The sequence below is a fragment of the Crinia signifera genome, chromosome 2 (assembly GCF_055691185.1).
Source record: "Crinia signifera chromosome 2, ASM5569118v1, whole genome shotgun sequence".
In the NCBI taxonomy this organism is placed as follows: Eukaryota; Metazoa; Chordata; class Amphibia; order Anura; family Myobatrachidae; genus Crinia; species Crinia signifera.
This window is the reverse complement of record NC_139218.1, coordinates 37705688-37723457: the sequence shown is the minus strand read 5'-3', so window position 1 is coordinate 37723457 and position 17770 is coordinate 37705688. Positions and strand designations below refer to the sequence as shown.

General features: G+C 42.5%; 1 protein-coding gene across 8 annotated transcripts in view; it reads right to left on the bottom strand.

The window, feature by feature from the left end:
- ROBO2 (roundabout guidance receptor 2) overlaps nt 1–17770 on the bottom strand; it is a 901650-nt gene that overhangs the window by 45616 nt on the left and 838264 nt on the right. For 5 of the 8 annotated variants that reach the window (XM_083171916.1, XM_083171914.1, XM_083171910.1 and 2 more), the window contains exons 17-20: nt 13117–13299; nt 9831–9857; nt 9246–9314; nt 2257–2299 (exon numbers count right to left, since the gene is read on the bottom strand). In XM_083171916.1, coding sequence (XP_083028042.1) covers nt 2257–2299; nt 9246–9314; nt 9831–9857; nt 13117–13299 — 322 coding nt within the window. The remainder of the gene's footprint in view (nt 1–2256; nt 2300–9245; nt 9315–9830; nt 9858–13116; nt 13300–17770) is intronic. The other 3 variants (XM_083171915.1, XM_083171913.1, XM_083171912.1) reach the window with 2 other exon arrangements.

Sequence of the window (17770 nt, the reverse complement as noted above, 5' to 3'; positions counted from 1 at the left end):
TGAATTAAAGTACTGTAAAATGCATTTCATCTTCATCTTCCTCTGTCCATTCATTAAACTGTTCATTGTACGCTGCTGCTGCAGCTGTTATCCATAGTGGTTGGGTCCCGAAATTACCCTTGTGCTCTCCTCTGTAGTGTACACTCTCAAACAGATACATTCTGGCACTACTGACACCAGCAAATATAGGTATGCCACTGATAATTTGGCACCCACGGTTCTTACGTTGTGCCGGAATATCGGTTTTGCTGGATTATCTGTGGTATCGGAAGAAGCCCCTTTGCAGTGCGACCCCCACAAAGCCCGACTACCTGCTCCCCTTAGTCAGAGGCAGATTTATTAAGCACGTTGAAGTGATAAAGTGGCTGGTACTTGATCCCCGGCCAATCAGCTCGTAACTGTCCTTTTTCAAACCGAGCCTTGACAGTTAGAAGCTGATTGGCCCAATGCTAAAGTACCAGCCACTTTATCACTTCACCGAGCTTAGTAAATCTGCCCCTTCAAACTCCCCAGCGCAACTCGTCTCCCTTGGCCGCAAGTCTCTCCTGACGCTCATCTTCTACCCTGCAGCACGACCTCCGCTGCAGTGGGCCCCCCACCCCTGTCAACCTGTAATAACTTATGTTCTACCCCAGGCCTCCTTGCACCAATGCAACACCAATTCCCTGCTCTGTTGGGTTCAAAACGTACAGTACACTTAATTCTGGTTCCCTTGCAAAAGCAAATTCTCTCTTTAATGGACAAAACCATGTGCACTGCAGGTGGGGCAGATGTAACATGTGCAGAGAGAGTAACATTTGGGTGGGGTTTGTACTTCAAAGTGAGATCTATATTGCAGTGTAAAAATAAAGCAGCCAGTATTTACCCTGCACAAAAAAATAACACTCAAATGTAACTTTCTCTGCACATGTTACATCTGCCCCACCTACAGTGCACATGGTTTTGTCCATTAGAGAGAGAATTTGCTTTTGCGAGTGAACCAGAATCAGGCCCTTGTTCTGGATAACACTAATGGCACAATACACCAAACAACACAAATAAAGCCCATCGGTAATTAATCTGTTGTTGGCAGGCCAATGGATCACAGTTGGCTTTAATTTCTGATATGTACAGTACTTATCCTTTAAAACATTCATCACTCTTTTTTTTCCCCCATCCATTAACATAAAATTTGTTGGAAAAAAAAAAAGCTTCTGTATGCTGCATTTCTGTAAATGAAAGGTAGCATTAATAACCATTGCCGTTTCCCAATAAAGCTTTCCTCTTCCAATTCCTAAGAGTAGTCCCTGTTTCCTAGGCAACAGAAATACAGGAAAGACACTGTTCTTGCAGCATCTATAAGCTCTCATTAGGCCTAATCTCCTTTTGCTAAAATATTGATTAAATAAGAGATTGCAAGTTATGACCAAGGTCTAATTGCAATCTCCATATTGGCAAAAGGGAATTTAAATTAGGATATATGGGGGCACTATCAAGTTTTATCAGTTTCAATTGAGTAGCCAGAGTAAAGGAATCCAGTTCTATCAATCTACAGCCTATCCATCATCCATGAATCATTTATTCTGTGATCGATTATGTGTAATTGTTCACTCACAGCAATTTCAAATGAGCCAATAAGCAGCCTTAAACAACAGCAACTTAATTTGCTAATATCTACTTAGCGTAATAAACATTCCGCTTGCCCGGTGGTTCCCAAACTGTGTGCCGCGGCACCCTGGGGTGCCTCAGAGCACATGCAGGGGTGCCCTGGGATGGTGGTCCATGAACAATTAATTTTATTTATGGTCAATGTAATAGGGAAAATCAGTGCTTATGGCTTCCAATCATACAATATGAGAACAAACTGAAGTGAATACTGTCCCTCACAACATAAATGGAAATAAGGATCACATATAAACACAATTTATTTAATTTAATATATATTTTTTAAAGTACTCAATAAGAAAATTTTGGCCTAGGGGTGCCACGAAATTTTTTTTGATACTCCAGGGTGCCGTGATTCCAAAAAGTTTGGGAACCCCTGCGCTTGCCTATGAACGCATCACTTGCAATGTTTATATCTAATTAATTTCTTTTTTTTTTTCAACCAGGATGTCGGGGAGATACAATGAGAAGTATCCGTACCCATGAAGCAGACACCAAAGACTCAAGATCATTGCATTGCAACCTTTTAATGTCGTTGAATTGTTTTTGAATGACAGTCGTTAGCAGTTTAGCCATAGAGGTGTAAATTTGCTTTGTAGTTTCCAAACCTACCTCCCGTTACTCATGAGTCCTCCGTCTCCTCTTTGAAATGTAACTGTGTATTAAAAGTGAAAGGGAAAACATAGTCAATATATTTTTAAATATGATCTTTGGAATTATAATCTTTGCATTGTGCAATCTACAGTAGTGCTAATTATTCCACGAGTACACATTAATGCAATTGTAATATATTAAAGGTATACTCCCTCAATACAAGTCTCTAATATTGCATGTGCTTTTATAGATCACTTACAGTTGTTATTTTCCGAATACGTGTAAGTATAGAAGACATTTTTTGGTTCAAAAAGATTATTTTTAGCAAAAGTTTGGACAGTTTGCAAATGTTCTAGAAGCAAAACATAATCTAGCTTTCTTTTGAAGCTAGGAAAATGCAAATTCAGGTTTGCTAACTGGCTGTGCTTCAAGAAAAGTCTTTAATATTTTTCATTCATATTAGCGTAAACCATACTTTGAAATCAAGATCCGTAATGAAATGGACATCAAGTATTCCTGTCAGCGACCCTCACTGAAGGCAGCCATTTTTTGACTGAACCAACCTTCACATGAATGCAATTTATTTTAGGACCTTCCCTCGTTAAAGAGTAAAATGGGGGATATGAAGATGTCATTTGCATCACACCCGCTTCGTCCCTACTGTGCAACGATATGTGTTCATGAATCATGGTTCGTTTCACAAAATGGCTGCCTCAACTGTCAACAAGTCATGGGTGCACTTCATGTTTGTATAATTTCCTACAAACCGGGACAACGAATAATGTGGATATATACAGCAAACAAATGTGCCACTGTGACATAGACATTTTGATTTACTAGCGGGTAGGATAGTCCATGCAGGTGCTTCAGTCATACAACAAAGAGAGAGGCCTAAAGGATTACATGGAATGCCAGAGACAGACCTGCATTGCTTTTCGCTGATATTATCATGTCAGCAATACTGCTAATCTAAGTGGAATGCTGATAGCTTCACTTAATTAAAATGCAAGACATTCTTGTAATAAACTTTAAAAAGAAGAATTAAATGTAGAATAATGATATCCAGATAGTTGCTGACTGAGTGAGCAGTAGAAGGAAAACATTGTAACCAGTCGGTATTAAATCAATACGGGGCAGGCCTGTCAGAATTCATTGCAATTAAAGAAATGTGGCTTTTGCCTGACAGTGCCTTCCTCTTATCAAGCGGCTGAGCGATCCCAGGTATTTTTATATTTTCCTAAGCTTCTTGCTTTAGCTAATAGGCTGCAACACAATTTTGTCCTTCTGATCATATTGCTTACACTTGACTGCACATGGAGATTTTCAGAAGCTCAGAAATTATATGGAGACGTACATTACCTATTTTTTTTTTCGAAACCACCAAAATGTATGTAAATCTTTTTGTGCTTGATAAAACAAGGGGACTCTGTTTCTGAGAGTTGTTTTGACCAGAAGTTTTTGGGGGTTATTTACTAACAAAAGGGCAAAAATGCCAATGTCAAGTAACCTATAGCAGTTTATAAGCAACTTGCTTTGGTTTGTGCAGTAAAAATGAAACAGGAGCCTGCGTCTAATTAGTTGTTTTGTTTTATTACTGTTTTTGGCGATGCCAGGTAAATATTCTATCATGTTGTACGGTAAAATGGCCACTGGGTGGCACTGTTCGGTTGATGGTTGATAAAGAAGGATATGGCAGCTTGTATGGCAGCCCCTACTTTCGCTAAATCGGTTTATTTGATAAATACGAATGTGCTGGGATTTCACTTTCAGCTGAATACTTTTTTTCACACATTTTTACTTAATGTTTCTAAAAATACACAGTAATCATAAGCTCTGATGAGCAAAATTCTTAAAACTGGTCATCGGAATATTCGTTGGGTTTATCATTTTGGCAAGATGGCCTCTCCTGCTGTGTCTGTTTTTATCTACATAATACATAGGAAATATTACCCATTTAAAGGGTCTAATGACAGGGTTGGATTTAAAGATCGAAAATGAATATACTAACAGTCAATAAGTAGACACCATACGGTCGATATACATAAGATCCATGGTTAAAAGGTCAATAGGGTCAAAAGGTAGACAGTATAGACAGGTCCAAAGGTCGAGAAGTAGAAAAGGTCAAGTTATTGGAACCATGTTTCCTTACTATTCCCAGCTGTAGTCCACGCGGTTGGTGAATGATGAAAAAGTTGAAAAAAACACAAACAAACATGTCGACAATTGTCATGTCAACTTTTATTGACTTGTTGATCTTTTGGACCTGTCGACCTTTTGTAGCTAATAGAGCTAATGCAAGTCGGCCATACTGTGTCAAACGTAATGACTGCCGGTTTATCAGCCAGAACACCTAACGAAGTCAAGGTAAATGCTAGTAGCTAACTTCACTAAGCAGCAGGTTTGCCGACAGTGTCGACCGCAGGATGTAAAATGGGCAATACTATTAAATGTCAACCAAGTCTCTAGATCTCTACTTATTTGTAAATGGTAAATCCATGCACTTTGCCTACAGAACATAACTCCATATGCTTGCATACTATTAGAAATTGTTTAGTGAAACAAGACATGCGAATGGATAAGTGGTTATAGTGCAATATAATAAATAAATCAAGCTAGATTTTAGTAACCCTTCACTAAGCGCTCCATGGAAATAGAATTGGAATGCATAGAAATGTGTTAAACAACATAAAAGGAAACTCCTTTGGTTTTATTTTTGGAGCAGGTTTTATAAACGGAGTGGAATCAGCAGATTGTAATTGACTGGGACGCACGCGCGTCCCAGTCTGAGAGTCCCTCTCCGCCAGCGCTCCCCAGCGGGGACATTCTGGCGAGCGCAGGCAGTGAATAAGAGGGGCTCCATCTGTAGTATCTGATTGGTTGCCCATAGCAACATCCCATCTGAAATAGAACTCCAATCTTAGGAAATTTCCCCCATAGAATCAGGTCCTGTTCTAACAAACGTTTTGTACTGCATATCTGCAGTGTGTTGCGTGTGCAGGTATGTTGACATCAAAAATTGGACAATGTCATAATGTCTTCATTTAGCGTTAGGGTTAGGCTATGGTTAGAATTAGGGTGAGTTAAGGCTAAAATCAGCCATTTTGAAAATTGACATTTTTATACCAAACCAACAAGTATTCCAAATTAACAACTCTATTGTTTAATAGACAAATGTGGTGGCTTTCCGGCCAATGTGAAGGAGGGGATCATGTATAACTAGCAAACACAATAAACACATTTTGGGGCTGATGCAGTATCGTACCCATCTGCGGCCACATTATTTACGTGGAAATATTTGAATATTGCTGCATATTTCTGCCTGTATTCCGAGTTGGCCATTCTATGTCCCTGCACATCCGCATGAGCAATCACAATGCAAAAATCCCAGATGTGGCTGCATTCCCTGTAAATTAGGCTCGTTAGGGGCAAAATGCATCCTCATTAGATAATATTCTGTACGGCATATGGCACTAACAGTTCAATTGACACGCATGACACGTCTATACTACTTATTATGTTATTCGAAAAGGCAGAAGACCCCCCTCAACATATAATTCATACTTGGAACTCATGGGGGGGGATTCATTTAAGTGCGAGCCAAAATGATGAAGACTGCAGGACTTGTTGAATTTCTCCTAATTGCTTCTGATGTTAGATGTACCGATTGTACCAAGTGTGATTCTGAAATTTGAAATTCGTTGAATATCTGATTGTGAGGGATAAGATGTCAGTTGAAAGCTGCGGTGACTCCAGAGGTGGAGCTTCAGCACAGTCCAAAATTCAAATAGCAGAGCCACACTAACTGCCACCCCAAACATGGCCAACCGTGACTCACTGTCAGTTGGTAACATAGGCGAATCTAGGGGGTGGTCCGGGGGTGCACAGGACCACCCATTAGAGATACGGCCAGGCAAAGCTGGAACATTTTCCCTATAGGATAACATGGGACCCGCTAATTCCGACCCCCACCCAGTTCAACGGCTGCCAGTTCCCCCTTCGGCATCCCTGAAGCTCGAGTTTGATCTCAGTCGAACCCAAATCGGTGGGCCTTCAATCTGATACCAGGCTGGATCCATATGGGTTAATTGGTTCCAGGGATATTGAGGTCAACCGTTTTTTTTTTTTTTTTTCTTAAATGTAATTTCATGACTGTTTATGTTCTTTGAGGGCAGATTTCTCTGGAACCAAACAGCCCAGTTTCATGGGACCAAAATCATTCGAAGCCAACTCCAAAGTTCTTCAATATGATACTGGTCTTATGTAAATGGGTCAGTTGGTTCCGAAGATATAGCTGGTTGGTTAAAGGGGGGTAGGGAGAGGGGAGTGGTTGTCTCTCCCCCTCACACCAGAAAATGCAGGGACTAGGCTGGTGTATAAGGGGTCAGCCTGGGAATGTCCCTGCATGATCCTGGGACCATATTCCCGGGTAAATTCCTGCATCTTCTGTTGTGAAAGGGGTATTATTTCAAACAGCCGTGACCTGCAGTGCTCTGAATACAGCCGGGCAGCCCCCTGCTACCTGCCCAGCTGTCAATGACTGTCACCCCTGCAGCTTCCGCTCCAATTCTTCTCCCCGCTTTCACCTCAGCCCGCACCCCCCCCTTTAATCATGTGGTGCCGGCGCTCACAATATTTCAAATGTCCACTCGGCTAGAGGGAGCACCAGGAGGAGAGTGGGAGCGTGCTCTGCGCTGCGCTCTGCTCCTCTCCCCATAGAAGCAGCTGCACCGCACTCCATCTCTCCCTGCAGCAGCGAAGGCTCATATAAAAATTTACAGTAATTGGCACTTTTGGGGGCATTGCTTAAGGGATGCTACAAGTGGCGGTATGTGGGGGCATTACACATAATGTGTGGCTTAATGTGTAAGGGGCATTACGGTGTGCAGCATCATGTGTAAGCGGCATTATGTGTGCAGCGTCATGTGTAAGGGACATTATGTGTGCAGCATCATGTGTAATGGGTACTATGGTGCGCGGCATCATGTATAATGAGTACTATGGTGTACGGCATAATATGTAATGGGTACTGTGGTGTGTGGCATCATGTGTAATGGGTACTATGGTGTGCGGCATCATGTGTAAGGGGCATTATGTGTGCGGCATCATGTGTAATGGGTACTATGGTGCCATCAAGCAAGAACCCCCTAGCAATGAGCACGTAGGTAAGCAGCACTTATGTGGCAAATATGTAATCGGCATTACGGTTTGTTATATAGTATGTAATGGGCATCATGATGTGTGGCACAATGTATAATTGGCATTACGGCGTGTGGCTTTATGTGTAATGGGTATTACGGAGTTTGCTAAAATGTGTAATGGGCATTACTGTGTATGGTCTAACGTGTAATACCACACCCCTTTTTATGATGCCACGCCTTCTTCCCATGAGACCACGCCCCCTTTTTGCCGCGCGGCTACGCCGCGCAAAGATCCCCCTGCTGTTATGTCTGGATCTGGGACCACCCATTACCATAGTTCTAGATTTGCCTATGGTTGGTAAGCCTCCACTATTTAAAAATTGGACTGAGCCACCACTGGCCGGGACCTTGCTAGAATGTGGCTGGACAATAACTGCTATCTGACCTTTTGTGCAGTCATCGGCTGACCACATTATTTGCACCCCATAAAATCTGTTCTTTCAATGAGGGTGCAGAATGGACATATCGCTTGAATTGTCTACAGCACTGTGCAGGTAAACTAGACATACAACAGGAAATTCAATGTTTAAGCATGGGGGCAGCTTTTGTGATTGAAAATGTGGGCCCGCAGCAGCAAATATTTTAGAAATCTGCTGCATCCCCCACTAGATACAGATGCGTCCAGCCTCATTTTACACACGATTTCTTATAATCGCCTGTCGTCTGCTGCAACTAGAGTGCCTGAGAACATGCGGGTGCACTGTGCACACACCCGAAGTCCACAGAATTGCATGGTGCGTGTGCTCCGGCGAGTGATTAGTACATGGGTGTGGCTAGTTGCAATTACAATGGATACTCATGTGTGACGCATTAGCATTTAAGATGAGCAAGGACCAGGGCAGGCTCCAGAGAAGGGGCTGCAGCAGAGTTAAAAATTCATCTGCTACCAACTGCCATTCCAAATGGACTCACTGACAGTTGGTGTTTGTCCGCAATTTGAATTTTGGACTGTGCTGCAACCTCACCTCTGGAGCTGCCAATGGCCAAGGACATATCTGTACAAACTAAGGGATGCTTGAAATTTGGTGTATTTTCTGGGGCTATCCCACAAATTCCTTCTGACAAACATGCCCCTTAACGTGTTCCTAACCTGAATGTTGTATGCGTGTCCAGATTGCACTATAACAAGCAAGTCACCGGCGCTGCTAGCGCAAATCTATATCTGCTCTTCCAAAATATTGCCACCTGAGTTCATGTCCTACATCCCCTTCACCCCAGCCTGTCCAGCAGTCTCTATATTATGATTAGAAATAGTGTTAAGGAGCTGTGGGCCAGATGTATCAAGCTTCAAAAAGTGATGAAGCGGAGAGTGATAAATCACCAGCCAATCAGCTCCTACCTTTTCAAATCCAGCCTGTAACATATCAGTCAGAAGCTGATTGGCTAGCTGTTTATCAATTTTTTAAGTGATCAAATGGAGAGCCAGCCAATCAGCACTTACCTGCCATGTTACAGGCTGGGTTTGAAAAATGACAGGTAGGAGCTGATTGGCTGGTTGTTTATCATTCTTAATTTTATCACTTTTTGAAGCTTGATACATCTGGCCCTGGGCCAGATGTATCAAGCTTCAAAAAGTGATAAAATGGAGAATAATAAACAGCCAGCCAATCAGCTCCTACCTGCCATGTTACAATCTGGGTTTGAAAAATGACATAGGAGCTGATTGGCTGATTGTTTATCTCTTTTTCATTTTATCACTTTTGAAGCTTGATACATCTGGACCCCTGTGTCTATAAAACAGTCCGACATCTTTAAATTTAGAAGATGAATTTGTATTTTTAGTTCTTTCTTATATCAAATTGGATGTACCTGTATTGTGCCAGTTCTCCTTCTTTGTGCCAAGTGCAACTTTGTGGTGAATTGTTGTATCAGGGGAATCTGAGTAAAGGATGTAGAAAGAAAGGACATTTCGCCCATTTCGGATAAAAAGTTAACTGGCAATAATCTATGTTGCAGTGTAAATGAAGTGTAAAATGTATCTAGCACATAATTGGTGAAGTAATGGGTTTTAAGCTTCGAAAGGCTTTTTATTCGGAATAAAATATTTTCCCCGAGCACCGAGCTGCAGTCATCTCTCAAGCAGGCTGCGTGATATATACATCTCTCAGAAATAAATATAATCCTTTTGAAATAGTTTTGCCTAAAGGACGGAGGGTGACCACTTGTATTAAGATTATCCGGAGCAAGCTGAAGGGAGTTTTGAAAGATGCGGAATCTTGTGTGACTTATCCAGAAGGAGAATTGAGACATTCCAAAGCAATAATTGCTAGCCGGCGTCTAATTAAAAAGGATAGGGAGCAATTGTGCTTATAGGACACAATTATATTTAATTCTGAGAGCTAATGATATTGATGATATGAGGGTGATAAAGTAACACATACTAATGGACAGTACCTGCTGGGGTAAAGGTGAAAGACTGAACTGCAAAACAAGAAGGTAGAGACAGTTTGAGTTACAAACCCAGCTACAAGAAATTATAGTGATCAAATGATGGATGTGGCATTTATCAGCATGGTGATCTGACTTTGTTTGAAGCAGTAGCCATTCAGCAGCCAATGGTAGATTATTTTACATTGGGGTCAATGAGAATGTAATTGCAAAGCTTCCCGTTTGCATACATTTTTGAACCTTAAAGCAATATGCACAAACATATTGCAACCCATTGCATCCAAACAGTTTCAAGATCTCATCTTTCCTGTACAGGTAAAAAAAAATGAAAGTAACAGGTCTGATCGGTTGCTATGGGTTACAGCAAGAGACTCAATATTGCTTGATCATGGACAAAATATATAAACTCCAATGAGTGCATTAATATAAACATTAGATAGAAATATTAATAACTGGGTAAGAACACAAATTTAAAAACAGCAATGTATATGTTTATCATTTTATTACATTTCACCTTGAATGTGCAACTTTATTTACCCAGAACATCATTCAAAACTTACGCAGTGCCCGCTGCCATAATGTTACAAATGTCTGTCCCACATTAGATGGACTACCTATTCAGTTATTAATTATTGTTTCATTTAGCAACTGTCTCGCGTTTCGCCATTTAGAAATGATGCGTTGTTGAAGTGACTACAAAGAAAGCAGATAATTTTTGGGCTGAATCAAGCCAATCCATAATTTAGAAGTTAGTGATGTCAATGGGGCAATGTTCGCTCTCATTAGAAAAGCCTCTGGTTCCTAGAAATTCCTTAGGCTGTATTGTCATGATTATCGGTTCCCATCTAGCCCTTTAATAGGATTAAGTGAGCCAGAGCTACTGTACATCTCCATGCACCCCGATCGCAGCAGAGTCCTCCAAAATCCTTCGGAGGGAAGTATGCCATTACTTACAGGGAGTTCCAAAAGTCCCTCCGCATTATTGTGCGTGGTTTGTGGCTGCAGATCTCCTCTGCAACTGTGGGAGGCCAGAGAGAGACAAATCCAGTAAGGAATCACAGAACCAGCACGGAACCATGCAGCTTGAACCTTTGACCATCTCTGCTGGGAATTTATTTAGCACACTAATCTCTGCAGAGGGACATTTTGAACTCCCTGTACATTTTATTTATTCCCCCTCGTCTTCAATTAATAATATTTAGAAAAAAAACATATTCTTGATATTTTATTATGTTTCATATTTATTTTTCACCAATACGTTTAGCTTGAAGAAATACCCCACAAGTAATTAGGGTCCCTATTTAATTCATGCATGTGCTATGACGAGTGTTACAAAATGTCCTGAAATGAGATCTGGGAACTAATGAACAGACTGTCAGATGTCATATCTCTCACATTCCCACTAATTCCTTATTCCAGGAACAAATGGCAGCATCGTTCAATGACTCGCTTTCCATGTTCACTCATCTTTACCCTGCCTTTGTTTTCTAGTATCTCAATAATCCCATACATTAATATTCAGGGAGAGCTGGAACATCTAACGTGACATCTCTCCAGAGAGACAATGCTGCCGCATCGCAAGCTGGATCACGCTTTGAAGTACATATGGTTTGATCTAACATCTTATCCATTTGATCTTTAGCACTGCAAATATCTATCATACTTCCAATGAAGAATGAATTTTGGATGTAGCTAATATGACATACAGCTAGGGCCACCACAGGCTGCAGGTAACAATTGGGTCGGAATAGATTTATTAAAGTGAACTACGTTAAGCTCAGATACTGTAACAATGGCCCTTATTCTGGTTGGTGCGGTAATATCAGCGTGCGTTCGTGCCGCCGATGTTTTGTGTCTGCGCATGTGCAGAGGCGTCGCTGCGCATGTGCGAGCGGGGCTTACGGCCAAATCCCGCATGAAATGTGAACACTCCGAACAGGGGGTGGAGAGGGGCGTGAAGGGCTATTTGGGCTCATTACCATATGCATACGCCCGCGTTTCATGGGCGTTCCCATGCAAACGCTGGGCGTACGTATGGTAATGCAGTCGTGACGCACGTGTAGGGGGCGGACATATGACATCGCCGGATGTCAGCTGCCCGCCCAGATCCCTGCTTTTGCACGGAGAAATGTCTGTGTGGTCTGAGGTTGCGGGAGCTGGTGGACCACTCTGCGACCATCGAATGATGGGGGAGGTTCCCTGAGATGGAGGAGGCGTATTCCGTGAAAAATACACGTGCGGTCCGTTCGGCCAGCTTCTTACCGCGTACGGATGGAGTTGGCGATCCGTATGGAAGGCGGGGTTTCGCACGCACGGTCCTGGCCGCATATTCGGATCCGGCCGCACCGATCAGAATAAGGGCCAATATGATGTATTTCTAAATTGGACTCTGTCGGAACAGGGAGCGCAAGCGTATCGTGCGCATGGGCCCCCTTCCGGCGGCTGGCGGCCGATGGTGGAGGCTGGCAGCTGGCGATTCCATCACCAGCCCCAGCCTGAATAAAGCAGGCTCCATGTGTATATTGTGTATACTTGAGTCCTGTTGGAAAAAGTGCGCTATTTAAATATAAATAGTAATGATTATTATTATTATAATTTCTATGAGGAAAGACAGTGGTCTGTTATTGGAAATGCTCTTACAGTAAGTAATCTATAAGTAACATACTTATATAGTGTTCATTCTAGCACCCGCTATCTTTGAAAACCCATGCAGTTCCTCTTCCCTGCCTGGGGTGTCGCTGTCTGCTGTAGTGTTTCTAGCACAGTGTGGTCTGTATATCAGCACTGATATGCAAACCAGACCTGTGCGAGAAACACCAAAGCAGACAGCGACACCCCAGGCAGGGAAGAGGAATTACATGGGTTTTCAAAGATAGCGGGTGCTAGAATGAACACTACTTACTGTATATATGCAGATGGAGTTGACTTCATTGCATTTTATGCAGATGGAAAATGTACAGTAATCTCTATTCTCTTCCATGGTAAAGGTGCGATAATAGAGTCTATCAGTAAACAGGTTTACAAAGTCTACTGTAGTATATATTGGGATATACTGTATAGGGATACGGGATGCACTTTAATTGAAATATGGTGAGACGCAGTATGTAACGTAGGAATCATTTTCTGGTTAACCTCATTTAGAGAAAAGTGGGACAATAAAAATTTACATTTTTGGTCCATTTGTTGTAATACTTTTAGGAGATTGTTTTATAATATTTTCATATCCCTATGATAATTTGGTATTCATATTTTGAGCTGTAAAATGCACGGAAATTTCCCTCTTATATCTTACCAGCATAATTACTGAGTCCCTTTCTCTTCTTTCTGCGCCAATACAGCCAAATACTGAATCCCATGAGGATCACCCAGCAGGCTCCACCAATCCCGGCTATGAAGGCAGGCTGTTTTACCACATCGGTGATCTGTTCCGTGATGCTGTTGTTGTTCTCCGTGATTAGAACTTCATTGCGGTTTCCTGTGATAGCAAGTGATAATTTTTTAAAAATGTCACACAATGTCAACAATATTTTAAATATTGAAAACAATAAACTGAACTGAATTGAACCTAAGTAAAAAAATACTGTGCTGCAAGTACCAGAAGACCAGAATGAGGCAGGCCTGGTGATGTTCAGGGACAACTTAACATTGGTTTTGTGGTTATTTTGTGGTTAAATTATGGGCAAGTGCCCTGGTGCCACCCCTGCATATATTTATCCACTGATCTTACAATCTATATTCCCTACCACATATACATGCACATACAGACATTCTAGGGTTAATTTTGTTGGAAGCCAAATAACCTACCAGTATCTTTTTGGATTGTGGGAGGAACCGGAGTACCCAGAGGAAACCCACGCAAACACGGAGAGAATATGCAAACTCCGCACAGTTAGGGCCATGCTGGGAATTGAACCCATGACCTCAGCGCTGTGAATCAGTAATGCTAACCATTACACCGTCCGTGATGCCCCGATCTGGTAGTTCTCCACAATCATTTTCAGAGAGTGCAGTAGTGTTTTCTTTTTAAACCGGCAAAGGAGGCCCCATGCATAGCCACGCCCCTTTATACACCACATTGCCCCACCAATTCTCTGAGTGGCCTACCTCCTGCTGGGCAGCACAAGCATAGAGGTTTAGACACTTAGATTCTACTGGAGTAGATCTACTGGCGAGCACATATAGATGTATACACAAGCCGCCACCAGTAAGCTTGCACTAGAATTTCCTTGAAAGCAGGTGTTACAGTGACAATGCTGTCAGCGCAGCTAATTAGAAAAGAGACAAGCCATGACCTGCAACGCTCACTGGTTTCTCCAGACAAAGATATAATGATATTCAATGTCTACCTTCTACTGAGGACTAATGAATAAAACTAATTTGTTACAGCAAAATTAATTAGTCACAATAGAATCAGCAGCAATTAATACGGTGAAAGTTTGCAATTCTGATTAATCGAAATACACATTGATACATACTGTACTGTGGGCTTATTTACAAACCTTATAAAAACAAAAGCCTTGACAACTGATTTGTTATTCTGTGGCTGATATATTGGATACTGCAATTAAACAGTTGGTTTGTTTATTTGTTTTAAACATATACCGGGGTAGATGTAGATGTATGAAGGGAGGAGAAGTGAGCCAGAGGAGAAGTGGCCCATGGCAACCAATCAGCTGCTAATTTTATAGTATGCAAATTATAGATGTTACTTCATTGCTGATTGGTTGCCATGGGCCACTTCTCCTGTGGCTCACTTCTCCCTTATCACTGCTTCATACATCTACCCAACTGTCTTTTCCATTATTTACTTTGTATACTGTGTGTCACTACTGGTCAATCCCAATAAAAATAATTAAAAAGCACCAACTGAAATCATTTCATGAAATCACATTTACTAAGGTGTGACTACAGTTCTTGTTTTGTTTTGTTTTTTATGCAGCTACAGATCCAACTGTTATCAGTGGCCCAAATGGATGAGGAATGAAAAAAAGTTCTCAGTATAAGGCTTAAAGGACCACGTAATAAAAAATACAGGTTGGCTTACATAAAATGGATACTAATGTTGTTGACAAATATTATAATAAAACGTCAGGAGCTTATCACAAGAGGTGATGCCTGAGATAAAGCTGTGATAATGGGCGGGATGTATCAAACCTTCTAAAGAGTAGAGCAGGCAAGTCAGTAAGAGAAGTTGTCCATATTTATCAATACATTATAGACAAGTACAGGAAGAAGTTGGTTAGTTGCAATGGGCACTTTCTCTACTTGTCCACTCTTTAGATTTGATACATCTTTCCCTATGTAGTGATACGTTTTTACAACACAACACATTTTCTTTCCAGTAATCACAATAACTGGTTGATAATAGGGAACACTGGCTCACAGTCAGATGTGTAACATATATAGGGGGATGCATTAACATCCGCCACCCCACATCAATGTCATTCGCCGGGTATCGCATTGTTAATAATCGCATTTTAGCTAACATATGTGGGTGCCAGACAGGATCCCGACAGTCATTAACCCGACGTCGGGATCCCGACTGGTAAAACACAGATGGCTGGGTTCCCAATGACCGTCTGTTATTCTCGCTCGTGGGGGTCCACAACCCCCATAGAGGGAGAATAGAATATGTGGCAAGCATAGCAAGCCCCCGTGCCCGCAAGGGGCTTTGTTGGGCTGGCCAGTCTGGATCTCGACGTCGGGCTAATGACTGTCGTGATCGACTGTCAGAACGGCATACCACACCCAACATATGTACGTATGTATTCAGGGCCGGCGCTACCCACTCAGCAGCTCCTGCAAAGCAGGGAGGCGCCATGCTGAATAGGCGCTGTCTCCCTCCCTGCTCTGCTAAAGCTGCCTCAGCCCTCACTGTCACTGCCTCCTGCACACCGCCCGCAGCGCCTGTCTGACAGCGGGAAGCAGTATGGGGAGGCTGAGCAGCTCCCTGCACCGCGCACACACTGTCCTCCTCCTGCGACCTGCCCCCTCACGGACACTTGCGCTGAGGCATGTAGCGTTGTCTGTGAATGCCTGGATGACATGTCATGTCCGGATCCGCCCCCTACCCATTGCTCCCTGCGCCTGTCAGCTGTCAATCAAATGACAAACAGGCAGCAGCGTCGCCTCCCCTTCCTTCCCTCTTCTCAGTGTGCTGTGCCAGTGCCACTGCCAGTCCTCAACACTCAACCCCCTCTATCTCCTCCCCTCGCACATAGTTTTTGTACTGCTTTCGGATCGCATCGCACACACATTGCATTCATGCCGTGCGATGCGATCTAGCTCATAACGTATGCGATTCTCGCAGCGTGTATGGGCACCTTTAGTGCCTGCAACATTTTGCGGCCACAGCACTGAGATGGGTATGCATACATGTACATGCACCCGAGATCCTCCATAGGATCGCATGTTGCATACACTCCCGCAATCGGGCTGCAGCTGGTTGCAATGGCAATTTGAAAGGGCGCAAAATGTATGGTTTGCAGGAGGGCGCCGGACACCCTAGCACCGGCCCTGTATGTATTATTAAAGTAAGGACAGCTCTTCCAATAAGAGCTGTTGTTTAAAAAGCGGCTTCAGCGCTGGACTCCCAGGTCTGAGCCCCGGGCAGGGCCGCCAATAGGGGGGTGCTGTGGGTACAGCTTTCCCGGGCCCCGGCCTCTGAAAGGACCCAGGCAGCTCATTTTCCCCACGACTGCATCCGCTGCGCTCAGTGTGCTGAACAAAGCAGGTACCGGAGCGCAGGCTTATTCAATCCAGGACACCGGCAGCCACTTAAACTGCTGCACCGGCTTTTGAGCCAATCAGAGCTCACGTACCAACAGCCAATCAGAGTGGTTGCCGGTACGAGAACTCTGATTGGCTCACCAGCCGGTGCTACATTTTAATTGGATCTGAGTCGGATCCCTTAACAGGGCTGAGGAGAGAAGCCCATAGGCTTAAATATATATTCCATTGCAGCATCTTACAGTCGGTATGACAAATAAAAAAAAAGAGACAAAATAGAGCAACGGTAAGAAGCAGTAGGTTCTGCAATTGCTCTTTGCAGTGTTTATTTTTATGTTTATATATGTTCCCATTGTGTGGCTGAATTTGAATTCAATACCCTGATTATCTATTTTATTTGAAAAGAAGAGATATCTTTTATTAGCAATATAAATTAACTGCTGATCCTAAACCAGTAATGATTTTCCTGGGCTGTCTGTATTTGGAAATCAATATTTGCTATTCTACAATGTATAAAAAGACAAAGGGGGTTAATAAGGATTCCAATTACATTTTTACTAAGCAAACAGTCAAACCTTATATCAGTCGATGTGACCCTTAGGTCCTATTTCATCTACCCCGCAGCCCTGTGTAGTTAATGAACAAAAACATTTAAAAGGAAAATATACAATTTAAGAACTGCATAATCACTTGCAATACTTGATATTAATGACATAAAAGGAGGTGTCATAAAACGATTGTTAAGGCTGGGACAGCGAGATCATTAAGGAAACAATTAGCTGCCATCTTGAGCATAATTATGTGGAGAAGATGGCTCATGGGCCAACGCTTTCCTTATGCCCTATACAGTATACTAATTATGTTATCAGTTGTTTAATGCAGACACCTTCCATTTCGTTTGATATGGCGTGCTATAAAATGGCATTTCAAAGTGAGAAATCCACTTAGATGTATTTTGGAAATAGCCAGTCTCCAGTGAATTGTTTATAGTGTCGCCTACACTTGGCTGAGGTAGAAATTGTGTGCGCTGAACCAGGATTCTAAAGAATGAGGCCTACTGATCCACTAGGGACCAATCCTGTCTGTGAGGCAAACAGTACCTCAGCACTGTGACTGGAATCAAATGAATAAGCAATATTACTACCACAGATCACAAAATGGCTGCCACGTCACTCTGACATGGCTGGCTTATCATGCTACTAGTGATTTTCTTTTAG